Genomic DNA, 19,359 nt, shown 5'->3' with positions numbered 1-19,359 from the left:
ATGGTAGTTTCTTAATGCCCCTATCTCTTCCTTCCTTGGCTTTCTATAACTGAATCTCATCACAGTAGCCAGGGTGATTCGTAGGGCTTTATTTTGCTTGATTATTTCAAAAACATCAATCTCATTAAACTAGCCTTGCCACATACATGGTGTGTAGAGAACTATATGCTACTCAATTCTTTTTTCTTATTTTTAATAATAATGCTGACTTAACGTTTATTAAGAGGCTACTATAAGCTTACACAGTCAGCACATGTGCTAAGTATTTCATATGCAACTCTCCATTTATTCCTGAGAATAACTCCATGAGACAGCTACCTCATATTTCCCCCTTTCATATACAAACACTGGAGGTATGTGGCAACTTCCTAAGACTGCAGTTAGAAAGAGGGAGAACAGGGTCTTAACTTAAACCCATAGCAGACGCCTGAGTTCAGGCACTTATCCTTCTGCTTTACTGTGAAAATACATGCACAGCTCCCGATAACCGTCAAAAGAAATAAGTGTAGGCTTCCCCTACCTGTGATGCCCGGTTGGTGATGGCTGCAGGAACCTCCCACTTGGTCTGGCAGCGTCTCTGCCACAGGCCGCCAAGCTCGCAACTGTGCGGAAGTGGGCACAGCAGGAATGGGCGACAGCTTCTCCCGCCAGCTTGGTCCATCCAGGGCCATTAGGATTTTTGTTATCCTAAAAAGAAAATCAGATTCCTCTGTTGATCATGCAATTTGCTTTCTACATTACTGGAGGTCATATCAAGAGTAAAATGTACAAATGCGATGCATTTCTGTACTCCCCTGTAGAAAGCATACAATCAAGCCATTTGCTATCCACATAAACAGTCTTAAAAAGGACTCTTAAAAATTGCCCCAGGGCTTCCCTGGTGGCGCAGTGGTTGGGAGTCTGCCTGCCGATGCAGGGGAGACACGGGTTTGTGCCCCGGTCCGGGAGGATCCCACATGCCGCGGAGCGGCTGGGCCCGTGAACCATGGCTGCTGAGCCTGCACGTCCGGAGCCTGTGCTCTGCAACGGGAGAGACCACGACAGTGAGAGGCCTGCGCACCACAAAAAAAAAAAAAAAAAATTGCCCCAAACTATGTAACTTTAGATCCTTTTTGCATCACAAGAAAAAATTAAGACATTTCTAATTAGTTTAAAAAATTTTTAATGTATATGCAATAAAATTTTAATTTTTAAAAAAGTGAAGTATAAAACTGAAAGTTAGGAGGCCTAGAAGAAATATCCCCTGCATAACATTTCATATAATTACGAAATTGATAACGTACTACTCTTGAGAATAATCAGAATTACTTTGGAATTTCTATGCCCAAAGTGTATACGAAACACAGGTATATAACACTGGCTGTTAAAAGTGATGAGGAGCAGCAGTTACATGGAATAGTGCTTCTTCTGGAAACATTTACCTGTGGTTAAGATACTCTTTACCTTGTGTTTTTTTACATCTCTAAAATTATTCACTCTTTTTGTTTTCATATGGATAAAGATGAAAGAATAGGATACTGCAGTCTACTACGAGGGCCCTTGTATTAATGACATTTGCTAATGGCTATCATAATATTGAGATAACATCCCTGATTATCACTTTCTCATCACTTTAAACTTACAAAATATCATACTTAGATTTTAAAACAAAACTGAATTATGTCTTTGGGAAAAATCTGGTTTCAAAAAAAAGGTGGTTCCTACCCACCAGAAAGACAAGATCCAGCCTCATCCACCAGAACACAGGCACTAGTCACCTCCACAGGGAAGCCTACACAACCCACTGAGCCAACCTTAGCCACTGGGGGCAGACACCAAAAACAACGGGAACTACGAACCTGCAGCCTGCAAAAAGGAGACCCCAAACACAGTAAGTTAAGCAAAATGAGAAGACAGAGAAACACACAGCAGATGAAGGAGCAAGGTAAAAACCCACCAGACCAAACAAATGAAGAGGAAATAGGCAGTCTATCTGAAAAGGAATTCAGAGTAATGATAGTAAAGATGATCCAAAATCTTGGAAATAGAATGGAGAAAATACAAGAAACGTTTAACAAGGACCTAGAAGAACTAAAGAGCAAACAAACAATGATGAACAACACAATAAATGAAATAAAAATTCTCTAGAAGGAATCAATAGCAGAATAACTGAGGCAGAAGAACACATAAGTGACCTGGAAAATAAATTGATGGAAATAACCACCGCAGAGCAGAATAAAGAAAAAAGAATGAAAAGAATTGAGGACAGTCTCAGAGACCTCTGGGACAACATTAAATGCACAAACATTTGAATTATAGGGGTCCCAGAAGAGGAAAAGAAAAAGAAGGGGACTGGGAAAATATTTGAAGAGATTATAGTTGAAAACTTCCCTAATATGGGAAAGGAAATAGTTAATCAAGTCCAGGAAGCACACAGAGTCTCATACAGGATAAATCCAAGGAGAAACATGCCAAGACACACATTAATCAAACTATCAAAAATTAAATACAAAGAAAAATATTAAAAGCAACAAGGGAAAAACAACAAATAACATACAAGGGACTCCCCATAAGGTTAACAGCTGATCTTTCAGCAGAAACTCTGCAAGCCAGAAAGGAGTGGCAGGACATATCTAAAGTGATGAAAGGGAAAAACCTACAACCAAGATTACTCTACCCAGCAAGGATCTCATTCAGATTCGACAGAGAAATTAAAACCTTTACAGACAAGCAAAACCTGAGAGAATTTAGCACCACCAAATGACCTTTACAACAAATACTAAAGGAACTTCTCTAGGCAGGCAACACAAGGAAAGGAAAAGACGTACAATAACAAACCGAAAACAATGGGTAATAGAAACATACATATTGATAACTACCTTAAATGTAAATGGATTAAATGCTCCAACCAAAAGACACAGACTGGCTGAATGGATACCAAAACAGATCCATATATATGCTGTCTACAAGAGACCCATTTCAGACCTAGGGGCACATGCAGACTGAAAGGGGATGGAAAAAGATAACCCATGCAAGTGGAAATCCAAAGAAAACTGGAGCAGCAATTCTCATCTCAGACAAAATAGACTTTAAAATAAAGACTGCTACAAGAGACAAAGAAGGACACTACATAATGATCAAGGGCTCAATCCAAGAAGAAGATATAACAATTGTAAATATTTATGCACCCAACACAGGAGCACCTCAATACATAAGGCAAATGCTAACAGCCATAAAAGGGGAAATCGACAGTAACACAATCATAGTAGGGGACTTTAACACCCCACTTTCACCAATGGACAGATCATCCAAAATGAAAATAAATAAGGAAACACAGCTTTAAATGATACATTAAACAAGATGGACTTAATTGATATTTATAGGACATTCCATCCCAAAACAACAGAATACACTTTCTTCTCAAGTGCTCATGGAACATTCTCCAGGATAGATCATATCTTGGGTCACAAATCAAGGCTTGGTAAATTTAAGAAAATTGAAATTGCACGAAGTGTCTTTTCTGACCACAATACTATGAGACTAGATATTAATTACAGGAAAAAATCTGTAAAGAATACAAACACATGGAGGCTAAACAGTATACTACTTAATAACCAAGAGATCACTGAAGAAATCAAAGTGGAAATCAAAAAATACCTAGAAACAAATGACAATGAAAACACGATGACCCAGAACCTATGGGATGCAGCAAAATCAGTTCTAAGAGGGAAGTTTATAGCAATACAATCCTACCTCAAGAAACAAGAAACATCTCCAATAACCTAATCTTACACCTAAAGCAATTAGAGAAAGAAGAACAAAAACCCCCACAAAGTTAGCAGAAGGAAAGAAATCATAAATATCAGATCAGAAATAAATGAAAAAGAAATGAAGGAAACAATGGCAAAGATCAATAAAACTAAAAGCTGGTTCTTTGAGATGATAAGCAAAATTATTAAACCATTAGACTCATCAAGAAAAAAAGGGAGAAGGCTCAAATCAATAGAATTAGAAGTGAAAAAGGAGAAGTAACAACTGACACCGCAGAAATACAAAAGATCATGAGAGATCACTACAAGCAACTATATGCCAATAAAATGAACAACCTGGAAGAAATGGACAAATTCTTAGAGAAGCACAACCCTCTGAGACTAAACCAGAAAGAAACAGAAGATATAAACAGACCAATCACATGCACTGAAACTGAGACTGTGATCAAAAATCTTCCAACAAACAAAAGCCCAGGATCAGATGGCTTCACAGGCTAATTCTATCAAATATTTATAGGAGAGCTAACACCTATCCTTCTCAAACTCTTCCAAAATATAGCAGAGGGAGGAACACTCCCAAACTCATTCTACCAGGCCACCATCACCCTGATACCAAAACCAGACAAAGATGTCACAAAGAAAGAAAACTACAGGCCAATATCACTGATGAACACAGATGCAAAAATCCTCAACAAAATATAAGCAAACAGAATCCAACAGCACATTAAAAGTATCATACACTTGGGTTTCCCTGGCGGCGCAGTGGTTGAGAGTCCACCTGCCAATGCAGGGGACACGGGTTCTTGCCCTGGTCCGGGAAGATCCCTCATGCCGCGGAGCGGCTAGGCCCGTGAGCCATGGCCGCTGAGCCTGCGCGTCTGGAGCCTGTGCTCTGCAACGGGAGAGGCCACAACAGTGAGAGGCCCGCGTACAGCAAAAAAACAAATAAACAAACAAACAACAAAAAAGTATCATACACCATGATCAAGTGGGGTTTATCCCAGGAATGCAAGGATTCTTCAATATACACAAATCAAACAATGTGATAAACCATATTAACAAAATGAATAAAAACCATATGATCATCTCAATAGATGCAGAAAAAGCTTTCAACAAAATTCAACACCCATTTATGATAAAAACGCTCCGGGAAGTAGGCACAGATGGAACTTACCTCAGCATAATAAAGGCCATATATGACAAACCCACAGCCAACATCATCCTCAGTAGTGAAAAACTGAAACTATTTCCACTAAGATCAGGAAGAAGACAACGTTGCCCACTCTCACCACTGTTATTCAACATAGTTTTGGAAGTTTTAGCCACAGCAATCAGAGAAGAACAAGAAATAAAAGGAATCCAAACCAGAAAAGAAGTAAAGCTGTCACTGTTTGCAGATGACATGCTACTATACATAGAGAATCCTAAAGATGCTACCAGAAAACTACTAGAGCTAATCAATGAATTTGGTAAAGTAGCAGGATACAAAATTAATGCACAGAAATCTCTGGCATTGCTATACACTAATGATGAAAAATCTGAAAGAGAAATTAAGGAAACACTCCTATTTACCACTGCAACAAAAAGAATAAAATACCTAGGAATAAACCTACCTAAGGAGACAAAAGACTTGTATGCAGAAGACTATTAGACACTGATGAAAGAAATTAATGATACAAACAGATGGAGAGATATACTATGTTCTTGGATTGGAAGAATCAACATTGTGAAAATGACTATACTACCCAAAGCAATCTACAGATTCAATGCAATCCCTATCAAACTACCAATGTTATTTTTCACAGCACTAGGACAAAAAATTGCACAATTCGTATGGAAACACAAAAGACCCCGAATAGCCAAAGGAATCTTAAGAAAGAAAAATGGAGCTGGAGGAATCAGGCTCCCTGACTTCAGACTATACTACCAAGCTACAGTAATCAAAGAGAGCATGGTACTGGCACAAAAACAGAAATACAGATCAATGGAACAGGATAGAAAACCCAGAGATAAACCCACGCACCTATGTCACCTTATTTTTGATAAAGGAGGCAAGAATATACAATGGAGAAAAGACAGCCTCTTTAATAAGTGGTTCTGGGAAAACTGGACAGCTACATGTAAAAGAATGAAATTAGAATACTCCCTAACACCATACACAAAAATAAACTCAAAATGGATTAAAGACCTAAATGTAAGGCCAGGCAGGCACTATAAAACTCTTAGAGGAAAACACAGGAAGAACAGTCCTATGACATAAATCACAGCAAGATCCTTTTTGACCCACCTCCTAGAGAACTGGAAATAAAAATAAAAATTAAAAAAACCAGACATTTCTCCAAAGAAGATATACAGATTGCCAACAAACACATGAAAGGATGCTCAACATCACTAATCATTAGAGAAATGCAAATCAAAACTACAATGAGGTATCACCTCACACCAGTCAGAATGGCCATCATCAAAAAATCTACAAACAACAAATGCTGGAGAGGGTGTGGAGAAAAGGGAACCCTCTTGCACTGTTGGTGGGAATGTAAATTGATACAGCCACTATGGAGAACAGTACGGAGGTTCCTTAAAAAACTAAAAATAGAACTGCCATATGACACAGCAATCCCACTACTGGGCATATATCCTGAGAAAACCATAATTCAAAAAGAGTCATGTACCCCAATGTTCACTGCAGCTCTATTTACAATAGCCACGACACGGAAGCAACCTAAGTGTCCACTGACAGATGAATGGATAAAGATGATGTGGATAAAATATTCCATATATACAATGGAATATTACTCAGCCATAAAAAGAAACAAAATTGAATTATTTGTAGTGAGGTAGATGGACCTAGAGTCTGTCATACAGAGTGAAGTAAGTCAGAAAGAGGAAAACAAATACCGTATGCTAACACATATATATGGAATCTAAATTAAAAAAAAAAAAAAGAAAAGCTTCTGAAGAACCTGGGGGCAGGACAGGAATAAAGATGCAGAAGTAGAGAATGGACTTGAGGACACGGGGAGGGAGAAGGGTAAGCTGGGATGAAGTGAGAGAGTGGCACGGATATATATACACTACCATATGTAAAACAGCTAGCTAGTGGGAAGCAGCTGTATAGCACAGGGAGATCAGCTCGGTGCTTTGTGACCACCTAGAGAGGTGGGATAGGGAGGGTGGGAGACTCAAGAGGGAGGAGATATGGGGATATATGTATATGTATAGCTGATTCACTTTGTTATAAAGCAGAAACTAACACACCATTGTAAAGCAATTGTACTCCAATAAAGATGTTAAAAATAAATAAATAATTTAAAAAAGGTGGTCCCCAAGACTGATAAAGTTACTGGTAATTAGTAGAATGCATTCCAATTAGTTAGCTCAGTAGTACTTTTTCTGTGAAAAAAACTTTATATCTATATAGAGGCAAATGTAATACATACACTTTCCCTGCAATTTCATAAACCGAAATTTCAATAGTGATCTTTGGCTATGATAACCACATCTCATATATTTTAGTGTAAAAAATAAATTTGAAAAAATTAATGTATAACCACCCACAATAGCAGAAGAAAAAGAAAGAAAATTTTAGAAAAAAAGAATTTTCAAGCAAAACTTGTATTACCAGCAAAGAGGTAAGGAAGAAGCAGCTGAAAAGAGATGATGTGTTGCCTGGGAATAAATAAGTATATGCAGGGAAATGTAACACGTAAGATTCCTGGGGAGGGATATGGTTAATGGAAGACACATACAAAATAGGCACAGATGTTTAAATTTAAGGAAAAAAAAAAGCTGCTGTGGCTTTGGTGGCAAAGCAAGCATAAATATGAGATTCATGAAAAGGTATAGTGAAATTTTCTAAATGGATATTTTATAGAAGATATATATGGCAAAACCAGACAAAGCCTCCTCATCTTTAAAATGATGTATCAGCAAGAGCCATTCAATTAAAAAAAATGAATGAGTCTTAAACGTCAATTTGTGTAAAAGAACCTTCTTGAGTACATATAAAAATTACAATACAATCCTCAAAAAGCTAAACAGAATTACCATATGACCCAGCAATTCCATGCCTAGGTGTACGCCAAAAGGAACTGAAAACACGTATGCAAACAAAACCTTGCACGTGAATGTTCAGAGCAGCACTATTCACAACAGCCAAACGGTGCAAACAGCGGAAAGGTCCATCAACGGATGAATGGATAAACACAATGTGATACATCCATGCAACAGAATATTATTCAGTCATAAAAAGAAATAACGTCAACACACATGCCACACCGCGGACCAACCTTGAAAACATTATGCTAAGTGAAATAAGCCAGACACCAAAGGTACATATTGTATGATTCTATTTATATGAACTATCCAGAAAGGGTAAATCCACAGAGACAGCAGATCAGGTGCTTGGAAAGGGAGAATGAGGAGTGGCTGCTTAAGGGGGACAGAGTTTCCCTTTGGGGATGAAATATTTTGGAACTAGTTAAAGGTGGTGGCTGCACAACACTGTGAGTGTACTTAAGGCCGCTAAACTGTACACCTTAAAATAGTTAATTTAGCTGTTACGTGAATTTTACTTCAATATTTTACCAAAGTATAATGCAGAAGGTTCAGAAATGTGAATGCCCAGTCTTTCAGACATAAATTCCTCCCTTCAGACCATTCAGCCTATCATTATGAACCAGATTTCCTAAAACACCTCCTCAACAGGCGCCTTGTCTCTCTGTCAGATGCTTCTTTGTTTCATGAGAACCCCTAACCCTGGGAAAAGATCCTACTTTCCCCAACCATCCCGGAGACTCCCACACAGAGGATGGGCAAATTAAGAGCAGAATTCCACAGCATGGGTGAGCCACGCTCTGTCTGTTGGAGAATGCATTCATTCCACACAATTTTACTGAGGATGCCTACTGTACAAAGTACTGCAACTACAGAGACAGATAAAACACAACCCCGACCTCCAGGAACTCCTAGAAGAATAAGAGAAAAAGAACTTTACAAAAAGAGAAGGCAGAGAATTTACAAACAATATGGAAAGAAGGCATAGGTGGTAGGAAAGGAGCCTGAAGGGCACGTGTGCTGGGGAGATGGTGGATCAGGGAAAGTCCTCTTCTTCGGGACAAGAAGGAATTAACCAGACAAAAAGGGGGAAGAGCCTTCAGACACATATGAGGAGGCAGCAGATGACGTGCAGCAAGGCAGCTGTGCAGCAGGAGAAAAGGCTTGGAGAGCTCTCAGTGACACGCCTGATTTTACAGGATGGAGACCAAGCCGTGAATGCCCACGGTTCCATCTGGTCCCACTCAGATCCAATAACCAATATCTACCCTTTACTTCCGGACAGGCTGGGACCAGACAGGTCCTGAACGACCACAGAGTAGAAGCACCAAGCCCACTCTCCACACGAATCTTTCCAAGAGTTTTTCTCCAAAGTGCAGTGGGACCACGTGGGGAGGTAAGGCAGGATCTCAAAAAAGGAATTAATCCGAAACCTGCCATTCTCATTTTCCATAGCTTTGTTCAAGGTCCCCTCGTGGTCTCTCAACGCCCTTCACCTCTCCAACAACTGTGGCCCACACAGACAAAGGCAGCCTCACCTCTCTGTGATCCCCACCTCACTAATGTTCACACTTGGGGAGAATCTGTCTTATGTTAAGTTGTTCCCCCTAGCTATGTTCTAGTTTACTTAAAGACAGAGGCTATGTCATTTTTTTTTCCCCTTTCTGTCTTTTTGTGGGGAGTGGGGCATGGTACACTAGACCAACACAAGGCTCAGTGTAATATACACATACTTGGAAGAAATTATACTTTGGACAAATGGGACCAGAAAATATTCTACATACCTAGAAATGTTATCCAAGTAGTAATTTTCAAAGTTCACCTGAAAGCAATTTATGAAGTCTGGAAATTCTTACCTTCCCATTCTCACCCAGGGGGTAAATAGGTCATAATATAAATTAGAACCAAATTCTGTGCTATTTTGCCATTTTAAGTTAATACTCATCCTAGGTGAGTGTCTATTTAAAGGGCACATAACATAAATATCTAGCAGGCCCATGAAGATATCCATCAAAACCATTTGGTTTTGAAGGAATGAAAGAAGACAATCATTCATGTAATGCCAATAACGAAGAACACGTCTACACTTTGACATCGTTCTTGAAGGAGGGGAGGAAAATAAAATCTCATTCCATTAGAAAACAACTAGACCTCAGGCGGCTGCCTCTGATCAGGTTACCTGTTAACACTGTCATTTGCTATCTGGATTCCGCAGTCTATTTGCAACACTGTTTTATAATCCACATAAGCTTTCTGATACTGCTCTAAAGCTTCATAGGCCATTGCTCGTCGAAGAAGAGGCTTGATTGAGAATGGACGAAGTTCCAGAGCCCTAAAGGAGACAGAAATATTACACTGTCATTTGTTTTGAAAATTACTCCCTTACTTACGCTAACTGAATGTATCCGATAGGACTGGACTCTCACATGCATTCATATCTGATATTTTACCTTGGGGATCTGGCAACATACCAGAAAGGCAAACCCAGAGTAGCAGAGCAATCAAATCTGTGGTTACCTCCTTTCTTTTAAAACAGTATCGAAGCCCTTTGGCATCTGCTCTTTCCCCCGGTGAGACTGAACTCCCCGAGAGCAGGCGGTGCCCTCCCTCCCACTCCCCTGTGTACTAGCAGAGCCCATCATGGCACCAAGCACAGAGTAGGCTTTCAACAGGTTCTTGTTATTGACAGATTAAAAGGAAAATTTTTATTTGCACCTATGTATTTAATAAGGCACTTAGCACAGAACCACAAAACCTACACTGCATTTTGAAAATAAGCTCTCCAAAACTTAATACAGCTGATTATGATTTACTTGCTGCCAAAGGGCTTCAAACATAGACCCGAGGAAATCAAGGGAGTAAGTACCCAATGATTTCTTGTAAGTCATGAATTTTCACCTTGTACTTTTTAGTCTATGAAGCATTTCCAATATCACTAGAGATGTATTTCAAGGTTATGTTCCTTGGTTTTGTCTGAAGTAACTGCTTAAAGCTACCTCACTACTTAAGGCACTTCATTATATTCTGAAACAAAGAATACAATCAAAAGATTGTATTTATGAATGAAAACTATCGTACTCTTAGTTTTAACAAAATCAACTGAAACTGTAAAGAAGTACTCCGTGCTAGATCCTATGAAGAGCTAATAGTCCACTAACAAATCTCCGTGCCAGACTGCCCACAGCGGGCATAAAGGTTTGCTCTTCTGGTAATTCTTATGCATGAGCAGTTTATAGATCAGACATTTAACTTGCTTCAGGAAAAGCACAAGTGAGGGCTTCTTGACTTTTTCCCCAACAGTCCTAGAGATCTGCTGTCTATACCTGTCTACAGTGATCTGGAAGGAGGAAGCTCCGACAACATCTGCCATTGCTAGTCTCTGCAGACATTCTCATCTAATGTCACAACAAGCCTGCAAGGTAAATAGTAACATGTTCATGTTGCAGGTGAGGAAATGGAGAGACACAGGGAGCAGTCTGCCCACGTGCCCGTTCTTCTGAATTTAAGCTGCAGGAAAGCACTGGCGTTGCGGGAGCTGATCACCACTGTATCCCAGTGCCTAGATCACTGCCAGGCCACTGGAGGGACTCGGCAAACCCCTCCCAAATGAACCTGCAGGGCCTACACTCTTTCTACCACGAACAGAAACAAGAGCACCACAGATAAAGGAACTCAGAGTCACCTGCCATTCAGGGATCCCCAATCCCTGGGCCACGGACCGGTACCGGTCCACGGCCTGTTAGGAGCCGGGCTGCACAGCAGGAGGTGAACGGTGGGTGAGCAAGTGAAGCTTCATCTGCCGCTCCCCATCTTCGCAGCCCCTTGCATTACTTCCTGAACCATCCCCCCAATCCGAGGAAAAGTTGTCTTCCGCGAAACTGGTCCCTGGTGCCAAAAAGGCTGGGGACCGCTGCTCTACATCGTACAGATACTCAACTGGGTGTGTTCCTCAGCTGTGTATCATAGAATTTGTTCTAGAAATGTCATTAAACCTAATTAGCTTCATTTCTTTGAAAAATAACCAATTTTGCTTTGCCTAAGTGTTAGGATTGGGGATGATTTTAATGATCTTCTTTGCGTTGTACTGGGTTTTAAGACTTTTTTGTATAATAGGTATGTATTACTCGTGACCAGTAAAAGTTATTTTAAAAATAAAATTAAAGTCTATTAAAAACACTCAAACACTAGAAAACAGGTTTCTGGGCATCTGTACCACTGCCTTAAATCTACCTTAGTTAAATGCTTAGGGAATATTAACTACACAGTGATTATAAATATAGGTCACAAACACAAGACTACTCCCATTTTACCAAAGACTTCCAACACCCAAGGTGCTATTTATCCACAAGAGAGACCTGAGGTAGGCGTGGAATCTAAAACTGAATGAGATGATGCATTTAATTTTTAGCACTGCCCAGCCAAGTAAATGCAAGGTTTTTTCTCTTTAACCGCAATCCTGAAAATGAATGTGAGCTTTTAAGTGAGAATTCCACTAGAAGAAAAAAAGAAAAAAAAAAAAGCACATCCATTCATAAAAACAAACACAGAGAACTTTTAAACCAGAGTTTACAAAAGCTTAACTATTCAAGTTAACACAGTTAAGACTCTTAAATCGTCTTCTAATTTCAAGTCCGTCTGTGAGCAACAAAGATGAGAAAAAGCAGAGAATTACTAGGCAACATTCATTCGTCTTGATTCTGTCAGAATACCCTCAATGGAAAATCAGCTGAAAGATTTTTGATGTGGTTTAGATAACCCAAAAAGATTCTCTGACAGATGGGAACAGTGAAGATTTTTCTTTTAGCTGATAAGCAATTATGAGAATGACAAGTAATTTCTAGAAATAATTCTAGAATTTCTAGAAATAATTCTAGAATTATTTCTAGAAATTGTTTTATTGTTTAAAATCATTTGGTTTTAAACTTTTCTTAGGTGTCATAACCCTGTTTCATGCTTCACCTGGAAGCCTAACCTAGAAACCTGGAGATGCTGAGGGGAGGAGAGGGCAGGGCCTGCAGCCACTGAGCTCCTCAAACAGCCTCATGCTCCCAGCAGCTGCTCTCCATAAGCCCCTGGGAAAGAGCTCAAGGGAAGTGCTTCAGAGTAGGCCCCAGGAGTGTAGACACTTAAAATCAAAGACTTTCCCCCAAAAATGCATACAAAGTTATTTCATAGGTTCCCCCTCTCCCTTATTTTAAACTTTGCCCTGGGCAGTTTTTCTTTTTCCGCTGTTTGAATCCTGCTACCACTTGTTTTGTAATAAGCGCTCCTGCAACAGGAAACAACTCTCCAAGGAGCAAAGATAATTAACTGAAAAACTAAAAAATAGGCTCCCTTTAAAATGTATGTAATCTTTTTCAGGTGAAGAGAAAACAGACATCCTTCTGCTAATAATTGGTTCCTAGTTTATACATATTTAAATACAGCCATAGTTCAACATGTTCACATAAGTAAATCATGGTTTCCCTGGCACTGAAATGAGTTTGAGAATCGCTGCTTTGGCGTAAAATCACACCGTGCTCCTTATGCTGAGACTCATACACCAGGTATCAAAGAAAACATCTAAGTAGGTCGGCTTCTAGAAAGGTCACTACTGACCAGCAGAACCAGATTCCTCAGCCTAGAACACAGCTTTTAACTAAGGACACCTTACCTAAACCACCACCCACCTCCCTCCCTCCCTCCCTCCCCTGCAGGCAATCTCCCGCTCTCCTCCAGGGCATACCTCCATTCTAGTGCCCACCCCCACTCCTGACCCCAGAGTCTCCTCTGTGACTTCCTCCTGGGTCTACACTGAAACAACACATTTTAGCAAGAAAATGTCTGCCACCTTACTCTCACTTAAGGATAAAGTGAGTCCACTGTTTGTAACTAGAGTCCTGAACTCACTCACTGAAGGAAGACCTCAGACAAGTCTGAAGGGTAATATATTACCATCACACACTTGAACTGGAAGGTTCTTAGCTGCAAATCACAACGTGCCTGATAATCTGCAAATACACGTGGTCTTGTTGTTAGTTATGGGCAGCGGTAAATGTTTAACAACCGGCTCTCCTGAGTAGAGGCCCAGGTTTGGGTCATTTGCCAATTTTCATGGTATTAGTAGTACTCCAACCATGGCAGATTTCAACTACCAACTTGACTTCAACCAACTCACAAGATCCTGAAAACCTAACAATTAGCTAGTGTGAGATAGCACAGCAGTAGGTGGGGTCTAGAGTCAGACCAATGTGAATATAAATATTATTGATTTTAAATATGAATATGTAAAATCGGCAAAAAATCCAAGCAGCTCACGGCCTTCTTTTTAAACTGCAGGCACAGATACCAGCAAGATTTTATCCATATCAATAAACTGATACTATCAATGGAAAAAAAAAACTGTTTACCTTATAATCAAGGTGTCCACACATGCTACTGTCCAAACTAGGGCTTCTGAGAGTGAAAGGGGATGATATTAACAATTATACCAGACTACAGGAGTAAACCAAAACTGTGAAGGTTAAACCAGTACATATGGCTTCTTATTTTTTAGATGCACTAATAGTAGCTTCTTTCCAAAGGGTTCCTGAAGCAGGCTTATTATTTAATGGTAAAATGATACTTTTTATTCATGTAAATATATTCATCCATCTCAGCATGTAACTTGTTGAGTACCATGGGTGACTAATGTGCTTGAGGGATGCAACCCTATAATACATGATTCTTGACCTCAGGGAGCTTAAAATCCAATGCAGTGGATGACATAAGTACCTACAGGTGTGAGAGTGACAGTGCAAGCATTACAGCCATGCAGATGACCAGGGAGCCCGAGGTGATCAGGAAAGCAGAGAGGATGGGGAAGCTGAAGAGGAAGGATTTCTGAAAAGCAAAGATGTGCAGAGGGCATTATAGATATGAACCAAATGGGAGCAGAAAGCTTTTTTGGGGGGCAGTGTGGTGACAGAGGAGGTTATAATTATCTAGAAGACCATACTGAGCCACTGAACACCCGCTGAAACAGTCTGCACAAAATAATGCTTCAGGAAAAGCTATTCTGATGCCACAGTGGATTGGAGGAAGCAGAGAGACTAGTTAGAAGGCTTCTCCAGTACTCTGAGACTGATGTGAAAAAGAGTATGAATTAAGGTGATAGCAGTGGAAGTGAAAAAAGTTTGCACAATCTTCTATAATTGTCTTCATATATGTGAAAGGATTTACAAGTTTTATGTATTAACCAATTAACACATCTTAAATGTCTTAATTAGACTCTTATGCAGAAAATTTGGTATATTAAATACTGCATTCATCACAGTGAAATGATAATCTCTTGACAAAGCTGAAAACGGGCAGTTTACCTGTTACAATCTTGAATGCAGCCACTGCAATTTCCGTCTTTTAGGTAACATGCTGCTCTATTTGAATATAAGATACTTAGATCATCTGCATTTCCACTTCCTAAAATCACATTTAATTAAATACAGTTAAAATCCATTAGCGAAATCACAGTTCAACAGACAACTGAGGTCTCCCGCGGCACTGCAGTCCACCCCGCTGCTAATGCAGCTCCGAGGACCTCCCAGTGCCCGCAGTGGCCAGAGAGGCCAAGCCCGTAAGGGACCGCGGCAACCGTGCCCCGCCCGGGCACACGCTACGCGTTCCAAGGTACAGCTCCCGGAGGTGGAGTCGCTCCTGCCCTGCCCTCGGTTACTGGGAAGGAACCTACAGGGCGAGCGCCTGTCAATCGGGAGGTGGCCCGCGCCTCTCCCGCGTTGGCCCCTTTAGGTCCCGCGAGCCGCAGCCCGAGGGGCCAGGGACCCCGTGGGCGAAGCTCACTCACCTGCAGGCTCCAGCTGCGCGATCACCGCCGAGTACCTGAGAGCCGCCTCGGCGAACTGCCCGTTTTTAAAGAGCTCGTTGCCCTGGCTCTTCAGGCCGGCGGGGCCGACTGGGGCGGCGGGCGCCGGCGCCGGCGGCGCGCCAGGTCCGGGGGACGCGCCGGGACCAGGGGGAGCGCTGGCCGCGGGGCCCCCCGAGCGCCGCCCGCCGCCCGGGTGCCCATTGGAGCCGCCCGCCGTCGCCGGGGCCCGCGGCCGGTCCCGCTTGTCCGCGCCGGCCTCCGGCGCCCGGCCCCGCCGCGGCGCGCCCCTCTGCGGCCGCCTGCCGCCCTCGCTCTTGCCAGTCAGCTTCTTCTGGATGTTGCCCATGGCGCGCGGCTCGGCGGTGCGCCCGGCAGGCGCCGGCTCCGCGGCCTCTGTGGGGAGTGGATGCGGGAAGTGAGTGTTTGCATCATCGCGAGCAACTACCAGGGAGGCCGCGGCGGTGCCGGCGCAGGGGCGGGGTCGCGGGAGAAGCCAGGCAGAGTGGGCCCGCCCCTCGGGCGGAATCCGGCGGTTCCGGCGCCTCTGGGGGGCCGGTTGGCCCAGAGGGTTAACAGCGGAGGTCGCGCTCCGAGCCCTAGTGGCTTCCCGGGCTAGGGACGGAAGCCAACCCCGGATTTAACTCTTCAAACGCTGAAGAGCTTGGGACGTGAAAAGCGGCATTTCAAAATCATTCCCTTCATCAACGCATACGTATCGAGGTAGGTCTTACAAAATATGTACTTTTCTTCCATTTACAGTTTAGAAATGAATGAATGAAGTTACTAAAACTTGAATACAATAATTGCACCCAAAGTTAGGGCACCCTTTCCTTATGTTAAGGGACTGGGAGAAGATAATTTGAAAAAAAAAAAAAAGTCCAAGTGATTTTTAAGCCATTTAAAAATGATTTTAGCAAAGAACTCACATAAAACAGGCACCTGGTTTTTAAAGTGAACCTTAAAAAGACAGTAAAATTTCCAGTACAATACCTTATTCAAACTTAAAAGTTCCTTTGATCTTGATTGAAAGATTTCAGGTACTTATCAGAGCTTAAATAATTGATTATTGAATTGATATTTAAATAGGCAAATGATGCATAAATATTTCATTGATGGGTGTCTTAATATTTAAAACAAAGCAATTCATCATTTCAAAGCACTAAATGCAGAAACTTCCCAGCTTTCTCTTGTAACAAATTCTAATCTGATTTTTAATGAATCTATTTCCCATTCTGTTTCATGAATGGTAAAGCCAGAATTTGAAGCACAAAGACAGAGGAAGTAGAAAACCACTAGTACTTAAATAAAAATCAGTGGATGGATGATCACCTTAAGGCAAGCAATGAGTATAAAAACACACTAATTAATAAATACAGCTTTCTATACAGCAGAATAACATCCAGTTTTGGATCACTTACCAAAAGGGGCTTAACAATAAAAAGATGATCTTATTATAGAGATAAATCCCCAAATGGGACCCAGAGCAAGGCTCCAGTACTCTTCATCTGGAATCTGCTGCTCAAGTCCCACCCAGCATAAAAATGGATGGAAGCTTAAGTCAGTGTCAGTAGAAACGATGGACAGCTAGTATTATTTTCTATTCCCTTGTATGTCTTACCAATACTATTACTAAATAGCTGCCATTTATTTAGAACTTAACATGGGTCAAGACCTTTACATTATCATTTTCATTATCGTTAATCTTCATACCAAGTATTGTCCCCACATTACAAATGAAGCAAGAGAAACACATGGAAGAAGCTAAGGAATTCTCTCAAGCATGAAGAGCTAGAAACCAACATAACTGAGATTCAAATGAAATGAATGCTGTACCTCTTTCCTTAAGACTGAAATGCCCCTTAACATTTTCCTGCAAAGGTAAGCAGAGGCCTGAACATGAAAGACCTGTGAGTCCTGTTGGGTATTTAACTACCTGTGGGACATTCCAGAGGAGTTGTTCAGGAGGTAGCTCCAAATGTAGGTCAGAGGAGGCCTTATCTAGAGACATTGACTTGGGAATTGCTGGCAAAAAAAGGATCACTGAAGTTTGAGTGTGAATGGAGTCACCGAGATCTTCCAAAGGATCCTAAGAAATAAAAAACTTAAAGGGGGGCTTCCCTGGTGGCACAGTGGTTGAGAGTCCGCCTGCAGATGCAGGGGACACGGGTTTGTGCCCCGGTCCGGGAAGATCCCACATGCCACGGAGCGGCTGGGCCCGTAAGCCATGGCCACTGAGCCTGCATGTCTGGAGCCTGTGCTCTGCAACGGGAGAGGCCTAAACAGTGAGAGGCCTGCATACCGCAAAAACAAAAACAACAACAAAAACAAAAACAAAACGCTTAAAGGATGATCAGAATCTCCAGTGGAGATGGAGGAGTACCTAGAAATGAGAGAGAAAACAGGAGGGTGTACTGCCTCAGAAACCAAGAAGAAAGAGTATTTCAGGGAGAAAGGAGTAAACAGTAACCAATATCAAAGGAAGGAATGGCCAAGAGTTTTGACTGCATAAGGATTAAAGAAAATCATTAGATCTGAAGACCACAAAGACTTCAGTACCCTGGGGTGGGGTGGTTTGGGTAGCTGGTAGATACAAAAATCCTCAATGAAATACTAGCAAACTGTTAAAAGGATTATACATCATGACCAAGTGGGATTTATCTCAGGAATGGAAGAGTAGTTCAACAGTAGAAAATCAATCTGTGCAACAGATGACATTAAAGGACAAGGGGAAAAACTGACACGGTCATAACTGACATTGAAAAGGAACTTGACAAAATCCAACACCCCTTCATGATAAAAACACTCAGAAAACTAAGAAGAGAAGTAAAATTTCTCAACATGATAAAGTACTTTTATGAAAAACAGCTAACATCATACTCAATAGTGAAATCCTGAAAGCTTTCCCCTGAAGCTCAGGAATAAGACAAAGATGCTGTTTTCACTGCAGCTACTCAACATTGTACTGGAAGTTGTAGCCTGATCAATTAGACAAGAAAAAGAAATAAAAGGCATACATATTGAAAAGAAAAAGTAAAACTATCTCTATTCATAGATGACATGATTATCTACAGAGATGACATGATTATGTCATAGATGACATGATTATATATAGATTATCTATCTATACCTATATATATATAAATGTACATATATTCCCAAAGAATACACACACACACAAACCACTACTAGAGCTAATAAGCAAATTCAGTGATTTCAGAGTACAAGATCAACATACAAAAATCAGTTGTTTCTATAAATTAGCAATGAAAAATCCTGAAAGGAAATTACGAAAATAATTACATTTACAGTAGCATCCAAAGGAATAAAATATTTAGGAATAAACTTAACCAAGGCAGTGAAAGACTTGTATAATAAATATTGCTGAAAGAAATTAAATAGGGCTTCCCTGGTGGCGCAGTGGTTGAGAATCTGCCTGCTAATGCAGGGGACACAGGTTCAACCCCTGGTCTGGGAAGATCCCACATGCCGCAGAGCAACTAGGCCCGTGAGCCACAACTACTGAGCCTGCGCGTCTGGAGGCTGTGCTCCGCGACAAGAGAGGCCGTGATAGTGAGAGGCCCGCACACCATGATGAAGAGTGGCCGCCGCTTGCCACAACTAGAGAAAGCCCTCGCACAGAAACGAAGACCCAACACCAACACAGCAAAAATAAATTAATAAACTCCTACCCCCAACATCTAAAAAAAAAAAAAA

The 19,359-nt window shown here is 41.2% G+C and overlaps 1 protein-coding gene across 5 annotated transcripts in view; it reads right to left on the bottom strand.

Annotated features, from left to right (window-relative positions):
* Window positions 1-19,359, bottom strand: part of SPAG1 (sperm associated antigen 1) — a 99,756-nt gene that overhangs the window by 13,011 nt on the left and 67,386 nt on the right. For all 5 annotated transcript variants that reach the window (XM_073794633.1, XM_033842919.2, XM_033842920.2 and 2 more), the window contains 4 exons: window positions 15,625-16,038; window positions 15,143-15,242; window positions 9,985-10,137; window positions 521-687 (listed from right to left, as the gene is read on the bottom strand). In XM_073794633.1, the coding sequence (XP_073650734.1) occupies window positions 521-687; window positions 9,985-10,137; window positions 15,143-15,242; window positions 15,625-16,038 (834 nt within the window). The remainder of the gene's footprint in view (window positions 1-520; window positions 688-9,984; window positions 10,138-15,142; window positions 15,243-15,624; window positions 16,039-19,359) is intronic.

This window comes from Tursiops truncatus, chromosome 17, assembly GCF_011762595.2.
Source record: "Tursiops truncatus isolate mTurTru1 chromosome 17, mTurTru1.mat.Y, whole genome shotgun sequence".
NCBI classification, from domain to species: Eukaryota; Metazoa; Chordata; class Mammalia; order Artiodactyla; family Delphinidae; genus Tursiops; species Tursiops truncatus.
The sequence above is the reverse complement of the archived record's forward strand: the minus strand, read 5'-3'. Positions and strand labels throughout refer to the sequence as shown.